The sequence below is a fragment of the Camellia sinensis genome, chromosome 2, assembly GCF_055761805.1.
Source record: "Camellia sinensis isolate YWXY chromosome 2, ASM5576180v1, whole genome shotgun sequence".
NCBI classification, from domain to species: domain Eukaryota; kingdom Viridiplantae; phylum Streptophyta; class Magnoliopsida; order Ericales; family Theaceae; genus Camellia; species Camellia sinensis.
The window spans coordinates 27,575,692-27,598,828 of NC_138962.1; the positions used below are offsets into that span (position 1 = coordinate 27,575,692).

At 35.7% G+C, this 23,137-nt stretch overlaps 1 protein-coding gene across 2 annotated transcripts; it reads left to right on the forward strand.

The window, feature by feature from the left end:
- The first annotated feature begins 18,708 nt into the window (after positions 1-18,708).
- Positions 18,709-22,902, forward strand: LOC114293785 (deSI-like protein At4g17486). Of its 2 annotated transcripts, XM_082913978.1 has the most exons (5): positions 18,713-18,992; positions 19,580-19,621; positions 20,858-21,111; positions 21,308-21,595; positions 22,288-22,902. In XM_082913978.1, the coding sequence occupies exons 3-5, from the start codon at positions 20,901-20,903 to the stop codon at positions 22,536-22,538; spliced, it is 750 nt and encodes a 249-aa protein (XP_082770104.1). In that variant the 5' UTR covers positions 18,713-18,992; positions 19,580-19,621; positions 20,858-20,900; the 3' UTR covers positions 22,539-22,902. The 2 variants fall into 2 exon arrangements, with proteins under 2 accessions (XP_082770103.1, XP_082770104.1); XM_082913977.1 differs by lacking the exon at positions 19,580-19,621 and having other exon boundaries at positions 18,709-18,992.
- The last annotated feature ends 235 nt before the right edge of the window (positions 22,903-23,137 follow it).

A 23,137-nucleotide genomic window follows, 5' to 3' on the forward strand; every position in this document is an offset into this window, starting at 1 on the left:
TGTTCCAATTACATGCTTGTGACCATTTTATTCGCCCAATTCAAATAAAATTAGAGTTTCAAATTTACTAATTTTTTCCTTCGAAGCCTGATTTGAAAATTTCTAATGGAATACTTGAAACCTAATTTGAATATCTCCAACATATGGAGTACAATTGATAATCTTTGCTTTAGGTCTTCTCATTCTAATCTCATGGTCAACGTAATTTTAACAGCTTTGAATTGACCAACCTTTGTATCAGAGTTACTTTGAAGTACTTTGAAGTACTTAGTAACAATGCTGCTTTAAAAAAAAAAAGGTTTGCTTTGACAGAGAATCCCAGAAGGAATTTTTCATGTTCAGTCAAGTCTTTTTGGATCTTGATCTCTTACTTGACTTAGTACTGGCTCTGCAACTGGCTCTGCAACTTTGAAATCTAAAACATCAAATAAGAATCAAATTCTAGCTGCAAAATACTTCAAAGTTCACTTCGAAGGATTTCATCCTTCTCAAGAAATCTAAGAGCAATTCTCCAATCTCTTTAAAACAGATCAAACCTGCATCCTCAGGAATAAAATGTGCTTCGAAGTCAACTTCCTGCTCTCAAAGCCTTGGTTGGTTGTTTGACATCTGGCTTTGGAGCCAAATCTTGACTTCGAAGCCAAATATTTGTTTTCAAAGCCAATCTGATTGTTTGAGATACATTTCCTACCTAAGCAATCACCATTTAGAGAAAAATTTTATGTTGCACTTTCAGGACTCCTACGAATTTTAAGACAAAGTCTTAAACTCATACGGGTTCCAAAATCAACCAAACAATTTATCTCGGGTCTTTTTACAAATTTAGACAAATTGGGCATCTTTCGTATAAAAAGGTTTAAAAAACCTTTCCCTTCGCGCTTTTAACGCCCAAAAACACAAACCCCTCATTTCTATTGCTCTCTTATCCTCTTTACTCTTTTCTCAGCTTCGTCCTCCAAAAACTCTTGTTAATGGCTTCTTCCTCCTTGAAAGTACCAGTTGTCGAACGCGTGAGCCTATCCATGGCTTTAAAGAGGTGTATCGACGAAGAGATATCCAAGCTCAGAGCTGGTGAACCAAGTACCATAGATAGTTATCTCTTTATTCCTCGCCATAATGAACAACAGGAATACATCTTAGGACCTATCTTCAGAGAAGCCCCAACTCAACTTCCTGCTTTGTATCCTCGTCTAGAGGATTACTGTCTCCTCTACGAAGGGGGTTTTGATTGAGAAGGCTAGAGGATAAACCGCCTTCACCGTTGCTAGCCCACATTAAGGGCTGAATGGGTGTCACGACCCAAACCCGCCCCTATAGGTTTAGCATCACAATCGGCCAGTAATCTTGGGATTATCGAAGGCCTCTGAGATAGATTAACATAATGTTAGGGGCTAGCGGAAGCAAATAGCAAATATATAACATCCATTGAGCTGTGCAGACTTATATGAGACAGAAAAAATTTAAACTTTTCATTCATATATTTACACATCATCATATATATAGGCTAGACGAAAATGGACATAGCCCTATTTACAAAATAACAAAGACTTGTTTAACCAAACAAGAAAATAAAACTTGAACTTAATCACATAGCCATAACCACTTGACATATCCGGAACCTCCACGGGAGGCACATAGGTTAGCTGACAAAAACATATTCCAGGCAGACGCCTCTAAGCCTGGTCACGTGCATGATCACCTACATACATAAATAATACAGTAAGCTGGAGCCCAGTGATTAATAACAAAATAAAGGGTTTTAATGAAGGATATCCATCACAGAGTCAGAAATCAGAGTTTATATCAAAAACAAATTCTTATTAGAAATAGAGTCTTATGCATATTCAGATTTCAATCAAAAACAGATTCATATTTATATTCTTATTTAAATCATATACAGAAATCAAAGTTCATGCTTAATCTTACATAGTACATCCGTTAGCGCTAACAGATTACATACAGAGTATCAAAGATCATACTTGTCAATTCCATAGAGAAACCTCCGGTCGGGTACAGATAACTTGTCAGTTCCATAAAGGAACCTCCGGACTAAGAATGGATAACTTGTCAGTTCCATAAAGGAACCTCTAGCCAGGTGCAGATAACTTGTCAGTTCCATAAATGAACCTCCGGACTGGGAACGGATAACTTTTCAGTTCCATAAAAGAACCTCTAGTCGGGTGCAAATAATTTGTCAGTTCCATAAAGGAACCTCCGGATTGGGAATAGATAACATACTTGTGCCACAAATACTTATCGAAAATTGGACATTCATTCATAGTACAAAACATAACATTTCATTAAACGGATTTTATTCCATATACAGAAAATAATTTAACTTGAACATAACTTTATTAAGTTATTACTCACAAATAGCTACAGAAGCAAATTAGACAAACTGAACAGATTAGATAAATCAGGCAGACAATAGCGCGTGACCTACACAAGCACATAACATATACACATTGAAATACAATATCAATTCCTTGATCAAACTTGACTTTTCTTGTCTTTTTCTATCTTAGCAGTCTGAAGTTCTACTACGCTTATTCTTTCTTATTCTAATGAACCGGATTCTTATTTCACATATTCTTTCATTACTAAATCATCATTTTCTGAATAAACCAATTTCTTACTTGGCTTCTTAATCAATTACTACTAAGCTCATGACTTATTCTTTAATCAACTAATTAATGTTGATTGCTAGCTTGTTAATCTTCATTGAGTCATAAATCATGTCTAGAATGCTTTGGAAAGAGATGAGAATAAAAATGTGAATTAAATGCAATTTTTCAAAATATGCTAAAAATAGGGTCTTCGCTCGAGCGGACCTTTGGTCGCTCGAGCGGTTTGCAAAGCTTATAAAAATACTGGTTGGCTTTAATGTTCGCTCGAGCGGTAACTTTTCCGCCCGAGCGGCTGGCAAAATTCTTGTGCTTTCAAAATCAACAAAATAATTTCCAAACACATTTTCAAAACTTAAACTCTTGCATGAACCAATTTAAACATGTAATTTTATTAATAAAGGTAAACCCATGACTAATTTTCTAATTTCTAATTTCTAATACAAAAATTTCTTTGATCATTAAGATTAAAACAAATAATTTCATGAATATAATAATTCCAACATTCTTCTTCTTTGTTTTATAAAACATAAATTAAAGTTATAAAACTCTTTCAAAATATTTAAATGTAAGAAATTTAAATAAAAATCAATCTAATTTTTTATTCTCAAATATAAATTATAATTTATTCTCAAAATCAATCTAGTTCTTGTTTCATCAAGACATGGAATCAATTCTTAGAAATGTTTAATGCATGTACAATTAGTGTATCAAAATTTGTAGAATTTGTTCATGCATGTAGAACTGAAATTCAAATGCATGCAAGACTACAAAAATCAAACTCAACATAATTGATTCCCAATTTAACTTCCATAAATTGAACATAACTCCATTTTCTTCATCATCTTGCTAATTTTCTTTTAATTACATGAAATTGAACCTGATTATCTCTCAATTTCAGCTTTTAGGTGGCAAAACTTGAACTTTGATTTCTTACCTAAAATCTTCAATTTGTTGAGTCTCTTGATCAAGCTTTGAGTTTCTTCCTTTTGTATTCATTTTCTTGCTCACCCTTTCTCTAGAGTTGAACTCACTCTCTCTCTCTCTCTCTCTCCCTCTCTCTTTCCCACGGTTTTCCTCTAGCCAAACCAGATTGATGAATGGCTTCAATACACTATACCCCTTTCTTTATTCCATTCTCTTTTTTCTTTTTTCTTTTTTTTTTAACCAAAAATGGTGGGACACTTGTCCACCTTGAAATAATCCATGTGGTGATATGTTAGGATTAGCTTAGCACACTAATTACACATTAGTTTAATTAAATATCACTTAGTCTTGATTAATCATAATTAGCATGTAACTTAATTAATCATAGCTAATTACAATTCCTACATGATTTAATTAGTCTAATTTGACTTCTATTAAGACCCAATTAATTATATTTAATCTTTACCATTCTGAATTAGATTTTAATCAAACTCTCGAAGGCTCTAAATATTAAATTAAACTTATTGCCATCATCAATTTTGATTTCCCAAATCGTTAAGGCCTTCAATTTCAACTTAAATTTCAAAATCTTCGTCAATAAATTACATATTCAATTGAACACCTCATAAATAAATTTAATTCATAATAATCTTAATTCCTAATTCGTATAACTTAATTAACTCCAATTCGGACCCAATTAATCAAATCTTAATTTTATAGATCTGAATCGAATATTTAATTAAACTCCTATATGGTCTGATACTCGAAATTTAAATAATTCAATTCACTATTTGTACATTCTTGAGCCATTTAGGCTTTCAATCTCTAATTCCAAAATAAATCTCCATAATTTTTGTAAATCCCAGATTAAATTAGAATAATTGGCAATTAAATTTCAAATCTCCTTAATTAATTAAGTGCTAATCATTATACGTGATGGGGTCGTTACAATGGGACAGGGTTGTGCCTACTAGAGAATGGGATCTGCAAGAGCTCTGTATCCTTGATGCCCTTCGCCTTTCCAGGTTCATTATCCTTGAGGATCCTTTCTTGATTCCTGCAACCCCCTGTTTCGGGAATTTGGCTTTCAATTTTTTCCAGTTTCAGTGTGGTATGATGGCCCCCACTGTTCTTAATATTTGTCATCTCTTAGGGCTCTCACCACTTGGTACTCCCTTTACGCCTAGTTACCCAGACCTTCCAGTCAACTTCACCATTCCACCCTTGAACTCTTCCTTCAGTGATTTTGTAAAATTTGAGAACAAGAAGGTAAATTTTGTAGGTGATCGAAAGTTCTTTTCCTTTATTCTGTATTGGTTATGCAAATTTCTCTTTTGTACTTCATCTCAGCGGATTATGCCTGAGTTTGCCTCACTTGCCAAGGCTCTTGTCTCGAAGAAAATGATAGCCTTGGCTGCTTATGTTTTAGGCCATGTTTATAGGACATGTTCCCAATTTTACGAGAAACCTTTGGATGTTAACCAAGAAGGCCCCCTCTAGGTATTACAATTCTGGCTCTTCGCATATTTCACTGGTCTACACTCCAAGTGCTTGAGATTTTTGGTGCAAGAACCCACTACTTACGAAGAAAAATTTGCCTATATTTCCTTATACCCCTCTAACTTTGCCTATTATTTTACTTTCTTTCATCAACTCCCAATTTCTCCACTTCCTTCCTTTTTTTGTCCCTTCAAAACCAACATAGGACCAGCTTGGCTCAGGGCATTTTTGGCTGATAGGGAATGCTCCAATTTGTTACACAAAGATATGTAGGCCTCTATCTTGTTGCCAAGGGAGCTCTTTATCGGTACTTTGAATCTTCGAGCCTACAAATGTATATCTGAAGTTTACTGTCCTTCCCAATTTGCCAGGCAATTTGGGCTTACTCAAGGAATTCTTATCCCTCTCTGTAGCCTCTCTAATACCAATCTCACAGTCAGAGACCTGAAGGTATCCAAAACCACATTGGAGGAAGCCACATTTAAATTGCTACAAGAGTTGAGTGAGTTTCAATTCATCCTCTTTATCCTACATGGCATAACTTTGAAAAGATTTCAAAGTTGAGGTGCTCCTGCCAATTCCGCCTAAAGATCTGCTAGTCGGACTAGATGTGCCCTCTCAAGCCAAACCCAAAAAGACTGAGACCACTATTATTGTCTCTACTGCCCCTACTATCCCAGCTCTTACTCCTGTTACCACAGAGACTACTCCTACTAGCTCTCATCCTCCTCCTAGAGTCACCAAGGCTGCTTCAAAAAGAGACATGCATTTCCATCTCTCTTGTCTCTTTCTTTATAACGCCTTATTTATCTACTTATAGTTTCTTTTTGATATAGGAGTTTCACAAGTAGACTCTTCTCAAAGGGCTTAAGCGCTAAGCATTCTTAAAGACAAGCAACAACAGCAAAAGAAGAGAAAACTTGTCCTCGGTCCTGAAGAGAAGGAAGTGCCTAAAGAAACATCACTTAAAAAGAAGAAGAAAACAGTCTCCCTTTCTGATTTCAATGATGACCCTACTCATTAGGCAGCCGCCAAGGCAGTAGAGAGAGAGAGAGAGGAATCCAAGGACTTGGTGGTTTTCCACAGATATGAGACAAGGAGACAGTATCAGATATTAAGGAATGAAGCTGCTACTGCTGCTACTGCTGACACACTCTAGAGGAAAACGACAAGGAGGCAGCAAACTGCTGAACATTATGCCCTTCGCAGTTCACCAACCATTATTATTACTACTTTCGAGGCTGGTAATTCCCTTTAGCTTCTCTAGTAATTTCCTTTCCCAAGTTTTCAGCAATAAAACTTACTATTGCTTTTTATTTTTGTCTTGCAGTAACAGTTACCCATTTCCTTCTTCGACAATGGCTTCTTCAGTCTTATCTGAAGTTGAAGGACCATTAGAAGCAACCTCGAAAAGGACGAAGAAAATCAACACTAAAGTGCCCTTAAGTGTAGAGCCCATCCAAACAATACTTCCACTTCCTAGCTCTACACTTTCTATACCTTTTTTGAGGGAAGGCATTCCTATATCTTTATCCCTAGGCTTAACTCCATATCTTCCTCATCTAACCTTTACCTTAACCCAATTTACTCTCCCTACAATCCTGGCTGCTCCTTCATCACCTAAGAAGGCCCCAGTTGTCACCTCATCAGTGATAGCTAGTGCTTCTAGAGAAGATACTGGTAGCTTACCAATTTATTTTTCGCTACCACCATCTAACTTCAGTTCCTCTTCCCTTGATTTACTGGTGGCCAGGACTATGGACATTGCCAAGGACACTTTAACCTCTTCTCTTATCCCTATGCAACCACTTCTTCCAGACCTCTCTGTACCTCCAATGTCAATGGAAGAGATAGACATTTTTAAAGCCTGGCTGGCTAGCCTTTTTGACACACCTTCAACCACTCTAGCAGCCAGAAGTGAAACTGAGCCATTGGCCCTTGCTGACTCCCTCTTAGAAATTTTTTAGAGCTCCCCAACCATCAGCAGAGTTTCTTTGCCTCCATTAGATTTAGGCACTTGTTTGGAATTGCTGACATCATTTTCAAGGATCCCATTCGAAGCCTTACGAAGACCCGTGCTTAAAAATGGTTTCCTTCAAAGCGACAAAGTCATTGAGCAATCCAACATGGCCATTTCAAGCCACTTATCCCCAGTAGCAGCTACCATAGATTTCTATGTCAATATTTGCCACATTGCTAAAGCTGCAGAGGAACGGCTATTGAAAGACAAGGAATTTGTTTCCCATATACATGCTGAAGTTTCTGAATTGAAGGGACAACATTCCTCTACTTCTCAATTTCGCATTCAGCTCTTGGAGAAAAAAGGCCCAATTAGAAGAGGAGTTAGCAACAGTTAACCTGGCTTTGGATCGAACTGCTACAAAGCTGCAGATTACCAATCAAGGCCTAGCTGACCGTAAGCAAGACATGGTTACAGCCATTCAGTTGTTCCCATCCCTTAGGAGTAGAGAATTAATTATAAGGGAACAACTGAAGCATTGTATTGATTTTTGGGCCAATCTATGACTGCATGTACTTAACTCTTTATGAAATAAAATCCTTATTTATTGTTTGAGTGTTTTCATGCTTCTCTTGTTTAGCATTTTCTACACTCCTTGTATTTCCTACACAGTTGGATAATAAGGTTTTAAGTACATGCCATTAATTTTCTTAGGATGCACGTATCCATTCAGATTTCTCATTCAGGCAAGACTCTATGAATTTGATATGGTCCTTCCCAATTAGGTGACCATTTGCCAAACTTATGGCTCTTAATTCCTACTATAAGTATTGTCTTCCATACCAAATCACCTTCATTAAAGCTAATGTGCTTGACTTTCTTATTATAGTTTTTCGCTGCCTTCTTCTTTTGGAAAAGAATACTATTTAATACCAAAATTCTAGCTTCATACAGATTTTCTAATTCCAAGAACATGCTCTAGTGGTACTGCTCAGAAGCTAACTAGTCCTGGTATTTCACCTTTAAGGACCTAATGTTATTCTCTACAGGCAACACTGCATCATGCCCATATACCAAAGTATAAGGAGTGACTCCAGTACTTGATCTTGGAGAAGTCCTATAAGCCCATAATACCTCCAACAACAAGTTATGCCAATCCCTATGATTGTCTTCCACAACTCTCTGTATTCATTTTTTCAAGGACTTGTTGGATGATTCTACCTGACCATTTGCATGTGCATAATAAGAGGTGAAATTAATAAGACTAATTCTAAATTTTGCTGTGAAAGATTTTACCATCTTTCCATCAAATACCATCTCACTATCTATAGTTATGGTCTGTGGGATTCCAAATCTGTGAATCGGATTTTTAACAGATCCAATAACTTCAGTTTGATCTACAGCCTTATATGGTTTGGCTTCGACCCACTTAGTGAAGTAATCTGTGACCACTAGAATGAAACAATGATGCTTCGAAGAGGGTGGATGTATTTTCTCTATCATATCCAAGGCCCAATCTCTAAATAGCCAAGGCTTCACAACTGCATGCAGATTAATTATTGGTACATGTCTTATCATGCCATGCTTTTGGCATGCCTGGCAACCTCTAACATACTCTATACAATCTTTAAGGATGGTTGGCTAATAGTAGGAATGCCTTCGAAGCAACCACCTCATCTTCACACCAGGCTGATGGGCACCACAAATGCCTTTATGGACTTCAGCCATGGCTGTCAATGCCTCCTTCGACCCTAGACATTCCAATAACAACTCGTCTGCTCTCCTTTTGTAAAGAGTGTTACCATACACTATGTATTGTATAGACTGTAATTTAATTTTCCTGCTGGCCTTCGAAGATGGACCAATTAAGTACTGCATGATTGGATACCTCCAACCTTGATCCTGTAAGTCATTATGATTGACTTCTAACACCACATTCCTTTTAGCTAAAGGTGGTATTAATTTTTGATATGTTGCTTGACTTATGTTCACCTGAGTGTCATCCCTCCTTCTAAAATTCGAAGCCTTCTGAGCTACATCATTGGCTTTGTTATTTGTGAACCTTGGGATATAAGTCACATTTACTATCTGAAACTGAGAAAGCAAGTGTATTACAACAACATAATATGGTAACATGCTTGCACTTTGACATTTGAAAATTCAATTCACTTGGTTGACTACCAATTGAGAATCTCCAAATATATCAACTGTATGAGCTTGTAATCCAATAAGTATTTCCAGTCCCATTATTAAAGCTTCATATTCAGCTTGATTATTAGAACAAGTAGTTTCATCCACTCTGAAACCATGTGTGGTTTCTACCCCCTATGGTGATTTGATTATAACACCAATTCCAATCAAACTATTAGCTTTTGATCCATCAAACCATATCTGCCATGGCTCAACATTGATCATACCAAGATCTATTATCTCCTGGGTTTTTGTTTGACATGAATGATCTGCCAAGAAATTAGCCAAAAATTTTCATTTTAGTGTCTTTTGAGGGACATATTCTAGATGAAACTCTAACAAAGCCAATATCCATTTGCCAATTCTTCCTCTCAATATTGGTCTAGATAACATATATTTAACCAAGTTTGTCGTTGCAATTATCGAGACAACAGTAGGCAAAAGATAATATCTTAATTTTATTGTTGTAAAGTACAATGCAAGGCACAACTTTTCTACAGTTGAGTATTTACATTCACAAGAATTTAAAAACCTACTAAGGTAATAAACTGCTTGCTCCTTGCCTTCTTCATTGTCCAGGGCTAGGAAAACTCCCAATGAATCTTCTGTAGCAATAATGTATAACTTCAAAGGCTTGCCACTCTTCGGTGGCATCAGCACTGGAGACTTGGCCAAGTAGGCTTTAATTCGTTCGAAAGCAGTTTGATGCTCTGCTGTCCACACAAACTCCTCTTCATCTTTTAACTTTAATAAAGAAGAAAATACTTTAGTTTTCTCTGCAGTATTAGAAATAAATCTTCGAAGAAAATTAACCTGACCAAAGAAATTTTGTACTTCTTTCTTACTTGATGGAGGCTTGGCCTCAATGATGGCTTTGGCTTTATTCTGATCAATCTGTATTCCCTTCTTGTGTACCACATACCCCAAGGAGTTTCCAACAGATACACCAAAAGCACATTTGAGAGGATTAAGTTTTAACTTGAACTTTCTCATTCTTTCGAAAGCTGCTACCAAGTGAACCAAGTACTCCTCTATGGACTGGGATTTTACAACAATATCATCAATGTAACACTCTAGGTATCCTCCAATAAGATCGTGAAAGATAGTATTCATTGCCCTCTGATATGTTGCCCTAGCATTCTTTAGACCAAATGACATTTTTACCCATTCGAATGTGCCAATGTTCCCAGGACACCTGAATACTGTCTTGTGGACATCCTCCTCTGTAATGCAGATATGGTTGTAATCAGAATACCCATCCATCATAGACAAAATCATGTGCCCTGCTGAACTGTCTACTAATAGATCCACTATAGGCATGGGGTATTCATTTTTTGGAGTTACCAAATTCAGATTTCTAAAATCGATGCATACCATCATCCTGCCATTCTTTTTAACTATAGGCACAATGTTTGACAACCATTCAATATACCTGGTCGTTCTAATGAAGCCTGCTTTAAGGAGTCTAAGAATTTCCTCCTTCACTTTCTGAACCACTTCAAGGCTCATCCGTCTTGGTTTGTGTTTGTGTGGTTTGAAGTTAGGCTTCATAGAGAGCCTATGTTCCACTAATGACCTATCCAATCCTAGCAGTTCATTATAAGACCACGCAAAACAATCCTTATATTTCTTTAGGACTACCAATAGCTAGTTCCTGTCAAGAGAACTCAACCAAGCACTGATATAAATGGGTTGTTATGCAAAACTATTCCCTAAATTGACTTCATCCAAGGGGTCTTGTACTTCAGCACGTACTAATGCTTCTCTTTTAACTTCTTCTGCCTTCGAAGCAACTTCTTTTCTTTGTCCTGCTCCCACTTTCTTTGGTTCAACATCTTTGCCTTCTTTTTCATAGACAAAATCTGTCCATAAGGCTTCTTCTTCTTGTATTTTCTGGACTTTTGTTTCAATGTCTAATGCACAGTACTTATCAAGGGTCAAAGGCCTGACTTGTTGTTGCTCCTGCTTATAGCCAACTACAATGGCTTCCCTCTCTTGTTCCTGAACCTTTTGGACTATTGATTTTATGTCCAATATTGAAAACTTTACTAAAGCCAAGGGTATGGCTTCTTGGGTCTCATCTTCTTGCCTACAACCAGGCATCATTGTCATCTTTGATGACGAATTCTTCATTAGCACTCTCCTGCACTAAGTGCTTCAGGTGTGCTACTTCCTCATCAGCTGTCACTTTAGCTGATCCATCAGGTTTTCTCAATATACTAAGTGGTGTCACTCCTTCAGTATACAACTTGGACTCTGCAAAGTCAACACAAGCGATAAAGGGTTGAGGGTCTACATTGATCTCCTCTGTCTCTCCATTGCATAGGGCCATCATTATCTTCTGATGTAGAAAGGAAGGCACACATTTGTTGGTGTGGATCCAATCCCTGCCAAGTAAAGCATTATACTTGGCATTACTATCTATAACAGAGAATGTTGTCATGCAATCCCTGGTTCCACACTCAGGTTGATGGGCAGAATACCCTGAGCCACCTGCTTATCCCCAGCGAAGCCAACAATAGTTGTGCTGGTTGGGATTAATCTGGGATTTCTTTTTCCCAATTTCTTCAATGAGGACTTCAGAAGCAGGTTCACTGCTGTCCCATTATCCATTAAAACCTTGTTCATTTGTATCCCATCAAAATAAGCCTTGATATACAAGGGCTTAACGTGCTGTATCACAGATGTTATAGGATACTCAAAAGGATGCGAGAGATTAATACTTACCTCCTCACTTTCATCTTCAGTCTCCATTGGTGTAGCTACTTCAGACTCATCTTGAATCATGCTAACCTATGAATCTTCACTAAAAATTGGAATAGGGTCATCTTTCTGACCTTCTTGTCTCCATCTTCAGCCTGGAACTCTTGTGGCAATATATATACCATATGACACTGGAGGAAATGAGACAAACTGAACTGCTAGCTGCACTTGTTTCTTTTTCAATCTAACTTGTTCAGTTATTTTAGAAGCATCCTCCATACTGCACTCTAGTACCTCAGTACTGTTGACTTCCTTCGAATCAACTCGCTTGTAGTCTGCTCCTGTTGGCTTCTTGACCAAAAAGGTTTGTTCAGCCATGAAGGTTTCAAGCATCTCATCTTCAACCATTTTTTTCCTTTGGCCTAGTTCACCTTCTCCTTCTGTTTCACTGTCGCTTTTCCATCAAGGCCTTTTCAAGAGCTACTAAGCTGGATCTTTCCTTGGCTTTCAATTCAGTATGAACCTTAGCCAACTGCTCTCTGTTGACACTTCTTTTATTTTGAAGAGCCAATTTTGGATTTTCTTTCTCTTCTATCTGGCCTTTTGACTGGGCCAATAAAGAACTCTCAACGTTTTCCTTCAGATCCTTTTGGTACATGGTGTACCTTCGCTGGATCTTTCTCCTTTGAGCCCTAGAAATTACTGGAACCATATATGGTTTCTTTGTTTTGGGGTGCTTGAGTAATACCCAATTATTTGGAGCCACCAAGGGAGGTTTAATCATTCTACCCTAGTCTCCAAAGACACTTCTCTGTGTAGGTATTTCCTTAGGCTTGCTCTACATGACAAACCAATCTGGCACCCCAAGTACCCATGAACTCACTAGTTCAGTTGCTGAACTTTCTTTCCCAGTCTTTGAAACCACCTTCAAAGCTAACTTTTGAGGCCATTCACTAGCACTGGCACCCTGTCTTAAGCCTAATTCAGGCCTTCTTTCAAGGTAATTGCCTTGCCTCTTGTTCGAATTTGACTTTATAGGCCAATTACTGGCTCTGGTTCCCTAACTTGAGCCCAATTCAGGCCTTCTCTCAGGATAATTGTCTTTCATCCTATAGTAATTGGGTGGTTTGAACTCATGCAAAGGTCTCTTACCCTTGGAATGTATTCCAATGGCTGGTGGTCCAGCCAAGAATGGCTGTTGTCTGGGACCAATTGGGTATGGCCTCTTGTTGTAGGTATTGGTTGACTTAGGGCGTCTCTGTACATCCTTGTAATGTTGTTTCCCATCAATTGGGAGCCCTTTCAACCATTTGTAACTTAACCTGCATCTGGGACACAGCCTTTGCATGATAGCTATCTCAAAAGAGTCATCATCCAGCACATCTTCACTAGAGTCATCATTTTGGTCTGCAAAGCTCTGTCTATTTGCCGGTGAACTTCTGGTATCCTTCTTGAAAGTAGTCTGGCTGGCAACATGCATCTACACATTAACCTCCTCCAATTCCTTCAAAGATAGGTTTTGAAAATCTGGCACACCAATATTGACTGTAACTTCGCCAATCACTGGGAATGGGTAAGTGCCAATCCCCATAGCTTTCTCTGCTTTGGCTAGGAACTTTAAACTCTCCTTTCGAATCTGTTCTCGAATACTGTCCCGAAAAATAATACAGTTTTTAGTTGAATAAGACCAAGAATTGGGCCATTTACAATACATTTTCCCTTCAAGTTCTTTTGAGGTAGGGATCTTAACTCCTTTTTGTAACGTTAGGAAATTTGCTGCAAATAAATAATCAAAAATGTCATTTGCTTTTGTTAAATCAAAAGAATACTTCCTATGAAGGTCTTTCTTTTTAAATTGATGGTCTATTGTAGTGTCCTTATGAATTAACGCTTCACAAGTCATAGGCTCTTTCCCTACGATCTCTGTTGCATTAATTTCATAATTAGGGTCCCTATAATAAGTCTTATATGATGTATTACTTCGATCATGTTCTTCCTCAAGTAAAGATTCATATCTAGACACTTTATAGGTTAATTCCACTAAGTCTCGAAACTCAATTGAATCGAACTTCTTTCGAAACCTAAACTCTAAACCATTTTGAGCCAATCTCACAAATTCAGGCTCTGGTAGAATGACCCTACACTTGTTTCGTACTCTTTTGAATCTGGCAACAAATTGAGCAGCCTTCTCATCAGGCCTTTGGCTCAATCTTGCCAAATCTCTCATGGAAACTTTAGGCTCTGTTTGGAAGAATTTGGCATGAAATGCCTCCTCCATTTGCTGCCAAGTTTAGATAGAACCAGGTATAAGGTTAATATACCATTCAAAGGCTGCCCTAGTTAAGAATTTGGAAATAGTCTTAACTTCATGTAATCATTATTGGTAAATTCACCACATTGGTCTGCGAACCTGGTAATGTGTTCTACTGTTAACTGATTTTCATTTCCATAAAAGAGAGCAAAGTTTGGTATTCTAAACCCCCTTGGGTATTCATGCACCATATCCACCCATTCTGGGTATGGCTTCCTATACACTAGAGTCTGAACCCCCCGAGCTATAGGTCCACACATTTCTCTAACAATATCAGCAATTTGGTTCCTATGAACCATATTCTATGCTTGTTAGACCACTACTGGAGAAACAAACACAAGGTTTGGTGGAAACCCATGTGCTTGATGTCCTCTTAGTCCATAGGGAAGTATATTTGAAACTGGCTGTCCCTATGGTATTGGCTGTTGTTGAGGGTATGGTTGACCTCTCTGAGCCTGTCCTACGAGAAAACCTGCGAAAGGTGCTGCAATAGGAGGAACATGTGTTGTTTCTCTCCTAGCCGCAGGAAACCTTACCAACCCCCCGGGTGTGAATTCGAACGGAGGATTAGTAAACTCTCTTGTGCCAGGCATGGCTTCGAACATAGGATTTGGAAACATTCTTATGCCATTTTCTTGTGTTGGCCTAGATCTACCAATTTGTATGGCTTCGCTGTTAGGTAATGAGATATTTTGATTTACCATAGGCCTCGAAAGAGGCTCATACCATAACTGAGGTATAGGTGATGGTCTTTCATAATTTTGATTACTAGTCTGACCATTAGTATGTCCACTACTTTGCATAAGCTGTTTATCTTTAGCCAATTTTTGCTAAAGAACATTTGAATTTTCCTCCATATGCCTTGTACTAGTTGGTTGATGAGAATTCATTTGATCCATGAAGGATGTTGCCCATCTTTCCATTGTATACATTAACTGTTATCCCATGGCATCTACCAAGCCTTCCCACGGATTCATTGGCTGGGTAGACAGAACAGTAGATGGTCCAATTCTATGGCTTCGTCCAATATTTTGAACATGTGGTGCATGTTTCGAGTTGTTGGTCTGTTCAACCATAGGTTCTGATGAGATAGGTGCTTCTATAGGATGTGTTATCACATTATCCTCTGGATCAGGTACCTCTACCTCTCCCTCTATACCTTCTTCCAAGTGTTCATTTTTTCCTTGTCTCTTATGTCTAGCCATTTTAAGGTCCCACTAGGCGTGCCAAAAATATATGTTGGCTTTTTGACTTTCGAAGGTTAATAATGTAATTTTAAGCGTGCTAGTAAGGATCAATTAGTCATTACAGAATATTAATTGTCAACCAATTATCAGACGATTGTGTTATAGTTTTTTCAATCTCAATAAATAGGACTTTTACTAGTGTCTTGTTTAGGAGAATTTAGTAAATAACAACATGTGAAGAACAATTTCAGAATCTAAATTTCATTAAGTAAAATGAAAACTTACAATGATCTGACCCTGCCTCGTAAAGGTTTACAGCAACAAGCTATTTGAAACTACTCCTAAGAAATGAAGTGCAGTACAAGAATTGAAATGCAGAAATGTAAACAACTGGAAAAACTGGAAGGAAAAATGAAGTAAATAAACTGATTTTTTTATCTGAGTCTAGGGGCTCATTCTGGGGCATTCTCTGTTATTTATATTCTTCAATTTTAACCGTCAAAGTGGGCTTCCAACCGTCGAAATGTCCTCCCATGATGGTTGAATATACTCTTTCACAGTCAGTCCCACTATGTCACTCTTGCAGTTAGGCTTCTCTCTTGATTTTGAATTTAAACTTTATGAGTAACCATTAAGGTACATCATCTTGTATCTCTCGATTGTTCCAGTGCTACGCAGATCCATTATTATCAATACAAATTGTCACATGTCTGATTTTAGTTGACAACTTGTATTAATTCTTTAAATTGTCTTTTTTATACCACGTGTTAAATTGTGATTAATTTTTACAAATTATACAGTCAACAGTTTCTCATGACAACTTTCTAGCAGCCTAACAACCTATAACGCTAATTATTATTCTGAAGTTAGGAAAGTAAGCCTCACTAACCTAAACTGGAATAACAAATAGAACCTGTTACAAAAATTGATTAACACAAGTCCAACACCAAAGATGCACCAAGGCCAACATCGATCGCATGAAATTGTTCACATTTAAGAAAAATTAAATAACTATATATAATCATATATTAAAAGAAAAAATAAACGACATATCAAATTATTTTTAGAAGAATCAAATTCATAATCTCATATCAAGTGCTGGGCCAAGCCTACATGACTAGTAATATTTAAAAAATTTAAAAATTTTATTAAAAATTTTACTAAATATTTCACGTAAGTGTGAAATTTGCCCGACGTGGGTCACCATCCTCATTATGCATGAAGGATCGTAGTCACTAATAGGATAAAATAATGATCAGATGTGGAAAAATAAATTTTAAGAAATCGGAAAATAAATTAAAACAAGATAAAGTTCAAATAATGGCAATCCTCCAATAGATGGCCAGCACATACAAACAATTCAGGACATTATTTAATTATTTAAAATAAATAAATTCCTTGTCATGTCTGCATGGCTTATGAGGCAACTCTTAATTGGCCAATTGAACACATTTTTTTATGGCAAAAAATTAGCTTCTATAAAGCCAAGATTCCGAACACAAAATTTTACAACTCACTATTTTATTAGTCAAAAAACGGATAAAACAAGAAAGTAAAAGAAGAACAAACTTTTGTTCCTATTAACAAAAAGAAAAAAATTAATTTTTTAATTAAAATTTATTATTTAACAATTAAATTAATTACAATTTGAAATTGACCAGTGTAGACTTACAAACAACCAAATTATGTTTAGAATAAAAAAATTGGTGAAATTGTGTTAAATAAACACTTTAAATTTTCATAAAATTTATAATTATTTTAATGGGTAAATTAAATTAATTTTTCTTGATATTTGTAAAAATACAAATAATTAAATAATTTTGATATAATTATACTAACTTTTTTTTAATTGAAATTAATACAAATGGTATGAAAACACGAATAAATAGAAAAGAGAAAGACTATGATAGACACTCATCAAATGATGTGTATTATATATATCTTATAACTAAAGAAGAAAAAAAATGACATAACTTTACACTTTCTAAGTCGTAACTAAAAAAAAAAAATTATAACCAAAGATCTCATGAGTTATAATTAAAATATTATCACAATCAAAGAAGAAAATTTGTTATAACTAAATAATAAAATAGCATAATTAGGGTGGTATATGGTACACCCCTTTTAAAGAGGTGTATAGTATAATTTCCCAATAAAAAATACATATTTAAGTGTAAAAAAAAATGATAATATTAGGGGGTGCTTGCAGTTCAGTTTTGGACGGTTCGGTTTGTGGTTTGGACCCAGTCGTATATGTGCAGTTTGGGAAAAATTAAACTCGTAACCGCCTGCAGTGTGGGTTACAGTTTGTGCGAATATGATTCACTGATGTGCGGGTGGTTAAGAGCGGATTACGGATTGGATTTTTTTTCTTTAAAAATTTATTTTTGGACTTTTTTTTCCCGTTTTGTAAATATTTATTTCGGGCCATTTCCCTCCATTTTCTAAAATGCCCAACATTAATAATTAATGAATTAAAACTTACAAAATTAAAAATACAACAAAATCAATTTCTAACAAAAACAAATCATTTAAAATCCTAACCTTTTTAATAAAATCATAAACTAACATAAGAATGTCTTTCAAAATCTTAAACTAAATCAATGATTCACTACCCAACAATACAATTAAAGTAAAATCATTCAAAATTTTAAACTTATCTAAAAGTAATTCTTCATTAACTTTTACATTCATCCAAAATGCAATAATAAAATAACAATAAATTGTTATCAAACTTCATCCAGTTTAAACCCATTAAATAAATAAAAAAATATTTGCAAACTCACAAACTCTATCATAAAAAATAAAAAAATAATAAAAATAAAGAGTCTAAGTGCAGGCAGATTCTTACGAGCAACCCGCAATAATGTCATATTTCAAACCGCACCATTATGTGTGCAAAACCACCTATGTGTTTGGGAAGCAAGTTCCCAAATTTTTTTCTCATTTTTTTCACTAAAAGACAAAAGTTTTGCAAAATCAAAATAAACACATCCAAACAAAATATCACATCCAACCCCATAATCATTTCACTTTTTCTCTCACAAATATCACATCCAACCACATAAAAACCCAACTATCTTCCCAAACACCAAAAAATTTTTATCTCATAAAAACCTACATCTAATAAAATTTACATAAAAACTCACTTCCCAAACATCTGTTTGGATTGAACAGTTCAAATAATTCTATTCCAGCCTAGATAATATATCTACATGATTAATAAATTGTTAATGAAATGAAAACTAATATTAAAATTTTAAGAAATCTTTAATTAAAAGTGTGTAATTTATCCTATTTTAAGTTAAATATAGTTTTCACATATAAAGAAGGTGGACATCAAGAGATTTCCAATCTATTCATTTTGATTTATCTTTTCTGTTCTGTCTTTGACTGCGCTTTAAAATCACAGGAATATGGTATGCTCTCTCATCAGTCTACCTATTTTCCAGAGCAATCTTTGTAAAGTTTCAGGCACATAAATTCCACTCTAAGGTGTTCTCTCTCCAATGAGAGTGTTGGGTTTTTCTTCTGCAATTTGGTGGAGATTTATCTCTTTCATGCTCTGATGGGTATCTTCTCTGAAAGAGGTAAATGGGTCTTACCTGATTTTCAATTTTCAATAATGGGTTTGGTTTTTCTTTCTGGGTTTTCATATGAATCTCATCTCCTTTTCTCAGAATGCCTGGTAACTTTTTTTTTTTTTTTTTTTTTTTTTTTGTATACAATTTTTTCATTTGAAAATGTCTAAAACTAATCATGTTCTGGTTCCCATTTGTTTCTCGAGATCCTAGTCTTTCTTGTCTGCCAAACAGCATACCCATCTTTATCTCCCTCTTCTCCTCCATCTATATGAAAATGTGAAATTCCTTTACTCAGTGTATAATTTCCACAGTTAATGTTTTTATATTTTTGTAAAATGTATCTCATCTATAGCAAAAAGAAAGTTTTGATTCGGGTGTAGAGACTACAACTTGTTGAATCTATTCCACACATTTCACAGAGACAGAAGCTATGAAAAATTTGTAATTATTGGATAAATTAAGAAAACTATGTAATCATGAAAGCTATGAAAACTATGTAATTATTAAATTGAAAATTATAATAGGTTTACAATGGATAAATTGTGTGATCTTTTTTTTTTTTTTTGGAACTAAAATTTTGTGATCTTTGGTAGCAACAAATTGGCTGTTCCAGTGGCACATCCAGAAATTGTGAGGTCTGTTACTTACAAGCACTTTTTAATATTTGGTTGAATATTGATTTTACATACTTAGAATATATGTAGTGCCAATGTTACTTAATATATATATATATATATATACACTAGCGGGTTAGATAACTAATAATAAAAACAAATAATAAAGAATTTAATATCATAATATGTATGTTACTTAAATGATAAGTATGTTCGTAGTGAAACCCATGGTCTGGCGTTCAAAACTTGCTTACGTTGTGTATAATAATTTTTTTATTTTAGCACATATAAAGTTGCCACATGACATGAAGAGAAAAAAGTTTCACTAAACTAATTTAGGCCTTCACTTAATATAAGTATAGAAGTATAGATATAGATATAGATATAGATATATATATATATATATATGTAAAATTCTAAATAAAATGTAGAAGCATGTGAATGGTGACAGGAAAAGGGAGAGGTAACTTATCAAAAAAGAAAGAAAGGAAGGAAGGAATAAGTATTTTCCAGGGTGGAATCATACCTAAACCATAGAGAGTTTTGTGACGTGTTGAAAATATTTAGACTTGTTAAGGAGTTAGAAGGAAACTTTCGAAATATTGTAGGGGCCAAGCTATGGGGGAGGGATCAGGGAAGTATTGTTATGACCCCTATGTGTGTCTGCTACTCTGCTTGATAATCACAGACCTCTTGGAATATCGTTTTTCTTTTTTCTTTTTCTTTTTCTAAAAGTTTATGAAATCTTAGGCCTTTTTTTTCTGATGTGTCTGCTGCTCTGCTTGATAATCATTGGCCTCTTGGAATATCATTTTTTTATAGAAATTTATGAAACTCTTAGAATATCTTCGCCTTCCCTGCCCCCATTCCCCTTCCACCAATTGTAAAAATAAACTAGTTAATTAATTAATACCTGAGTTCTTACCAGGCTTGATACTTAGAGTTCTGTCTTCTGCTGATGTTCTTGACTTGTTCTATAGTTAGGAAACACATTAAAATTTCTGAGCACTTTGATTTTTATTTTTTTCCTCATTTGTTTCAAAGCCATAAGGACCTTGACAAATGAACACCAAGTAAGGATTCTTATGGTATTTAAATAATATGTCGTTAGGGAAGCAAATGGAAATTATTTGCTAGAAAAGTTGGTTATATTGTCACTTCAATTAGAAGTATTTTGATTCAAAATACTAGGTTCATGCATTTTCATCTGATAATGGTCCTTTTACAGAGTGTTGATGTTTATGTTTCTGTATGCAGGTTGGAACTAGGTATTGACTGATTCCTGGTTTCACCCTTAGACATGAAACGTGGATCAAAGAAGGGCTTGCGTTCAATCATGCCTCTTCCTTTGCAAGGCAAATCTGTATCCCATTTTTGCATGTTTCCAAAGGTGAATTCTGCAGACTATGATCCAGCCACCACACATGTGTATCTTAATGTCTATGACTTGACACCCGCCAATAGTTATTTCTATTGGGCAGGCCTTGGTGTCTTCCACACAGGCGTGGAAGGTCAGTTTACTCTCGTTATCTTGATTCATCTTCTTTGATCATGAACATTGCTCTCTTTATCTTGATGCATCTTCTATGGAAGGACAACTAATGAGTTATTGAAAGTTTGCATTATGTTTTTTAATGTTTATATAAAATCATTATTCACTAGACAGAAGCAAAGATTTTCTAATTGTCCATATGTGCATGGTTACAGTTCACGGAGTAGAATACGCTTTTGGAGCACACGACTATCCAACAAGTGGTGTCTTTGAGATTGAACCTCGGCGATGCCCTGGCTTCAAGTTTAGAAAGTCAATATTCATGGGAACAACATACTTGAACCATATCCAGGTTAGAGAATTCATGGAGCATCAGTCTTCAAACTACCATGGTGATAGATATCACTTGGTTGTGAAGAATTGCAACCATTTCTGTGAGGATATATGCTACAGGCTGACGGGAAACAAGATCCCAAAATGGGTAAATCGACTAGCAAGAATAGGTATTTGGCCTCTTTTCTAACACATTTCTTCTTAACTTGTCTATTGGATTTGAATGAATTTATAGTTTTTTCTTCGTTATCCTTGTGGTGTGGGCTCACTTCACACATGCACATGCACATGCACCTACAAATTTTTCTGACTAAATGTGTCTGGCAGTGGCACGGAGGCTTGTTCTGAATGTCAAATTTGGGGATGTCCATAAATCTATTTTGCTATTGCATTTTTAGTAGTTTTTTTGCTTTCTTAAGAATCTAAAAAAGCTTATGCATTTGATAATTGCTAAAAAAATCATTTTTTGAGTCTTTTCAAACTTGCTTTTTGGTTAGAAATTTCCATATTAGTATTGTGGAACACTTGTAGGGACACGGTGGAATTTCTAAAAGTATTGAGGGAAAAATCTTATTTTTCACAAATTTGCTAAAAAAATCTGCTTTTTTATGGAGAAGTCATCCCAAACGGGACTTTTTTTGCTTTCGGCTTTGTTTTAGCAAAAAAGCTGCTTATTTAAGTTATTCGCAAACAGAGTTGAGGGATCCTGTAAGAAGCTACAAACACCTGTGTGCTTGTTCCGAAAGTTCATTTGGTTCTGGTGGTTGTTATTTATTTTTTTGAACTGAGTTCTGGTGGTTGTTAGAGATCAATCTTAAACTTTTTCTTTTCTTTTCTTTTCTGTTTTGGGTGTTCCCTTTAGGTTCACTCTGCAACTGCGTACTCCCTGAGGTCCTTAAAACTTCTGCTGTCCGGCATGACTCAAATTTCCAAGGCTACGACAGCGAAAAGAAGAGACTAAGAAGCTCCTTCACTTGCTTGTCATCAATTTCAATGCACCAGAGGGAGAGGGAGGTATCAATATCTTCATTGTTTCTACATTCCCATTACAAAGGCTGCTTACCACCATGGGAGTTGAAAAAATCTAGAAGCGGTTCCTTCAACGAATCATGATAAAGACAGTCTTTGAATTCCTATTCCAGTATTTTAAGTGGAATTCCAAGTTCCCCCCCACCCCCCTCACAACTCGGAGCGAGTCTAGGAGGGCAAAATCTGTGCAATGACATCACAGAAGGCTTGTGTTTCGGGTAATTGCAGAATGATGGTTGTCGTTGTCCTTGTAAGATTGAATTGTGTTGTTAAAAACTTTTGATGGCAAAATCATATTTTCATAGCAAAAGAAGAATGGAGATAGATTGTTGTATTTTGTACTTGAAAACATGATTGGCTCTCACTCTATTCATTTGCTACTTCAATTACTTGAGGAATGTATTTTTTGTATTTGAAAACATGAATTGCTAATTTGGCTCTTTATTCATTTGTCCTAGCATGTGAATTACTTTGCACGTCATTGGTAATTCAACAGCTTACATGTTTCTACTATTTTGAGATGCTTTGCCTACATAAATTCAATGTGAAAAATGAAATCATGGCTAGTGTAAGAAAATAGGGGAAATTTTTTTTTTTATTTATTTTTTGTGTTTTCATTGGAGAGAGTTACAAAACAAGAAAATACATAAAAATAAAAGAGGATAGGTGACACTGTATGGTCG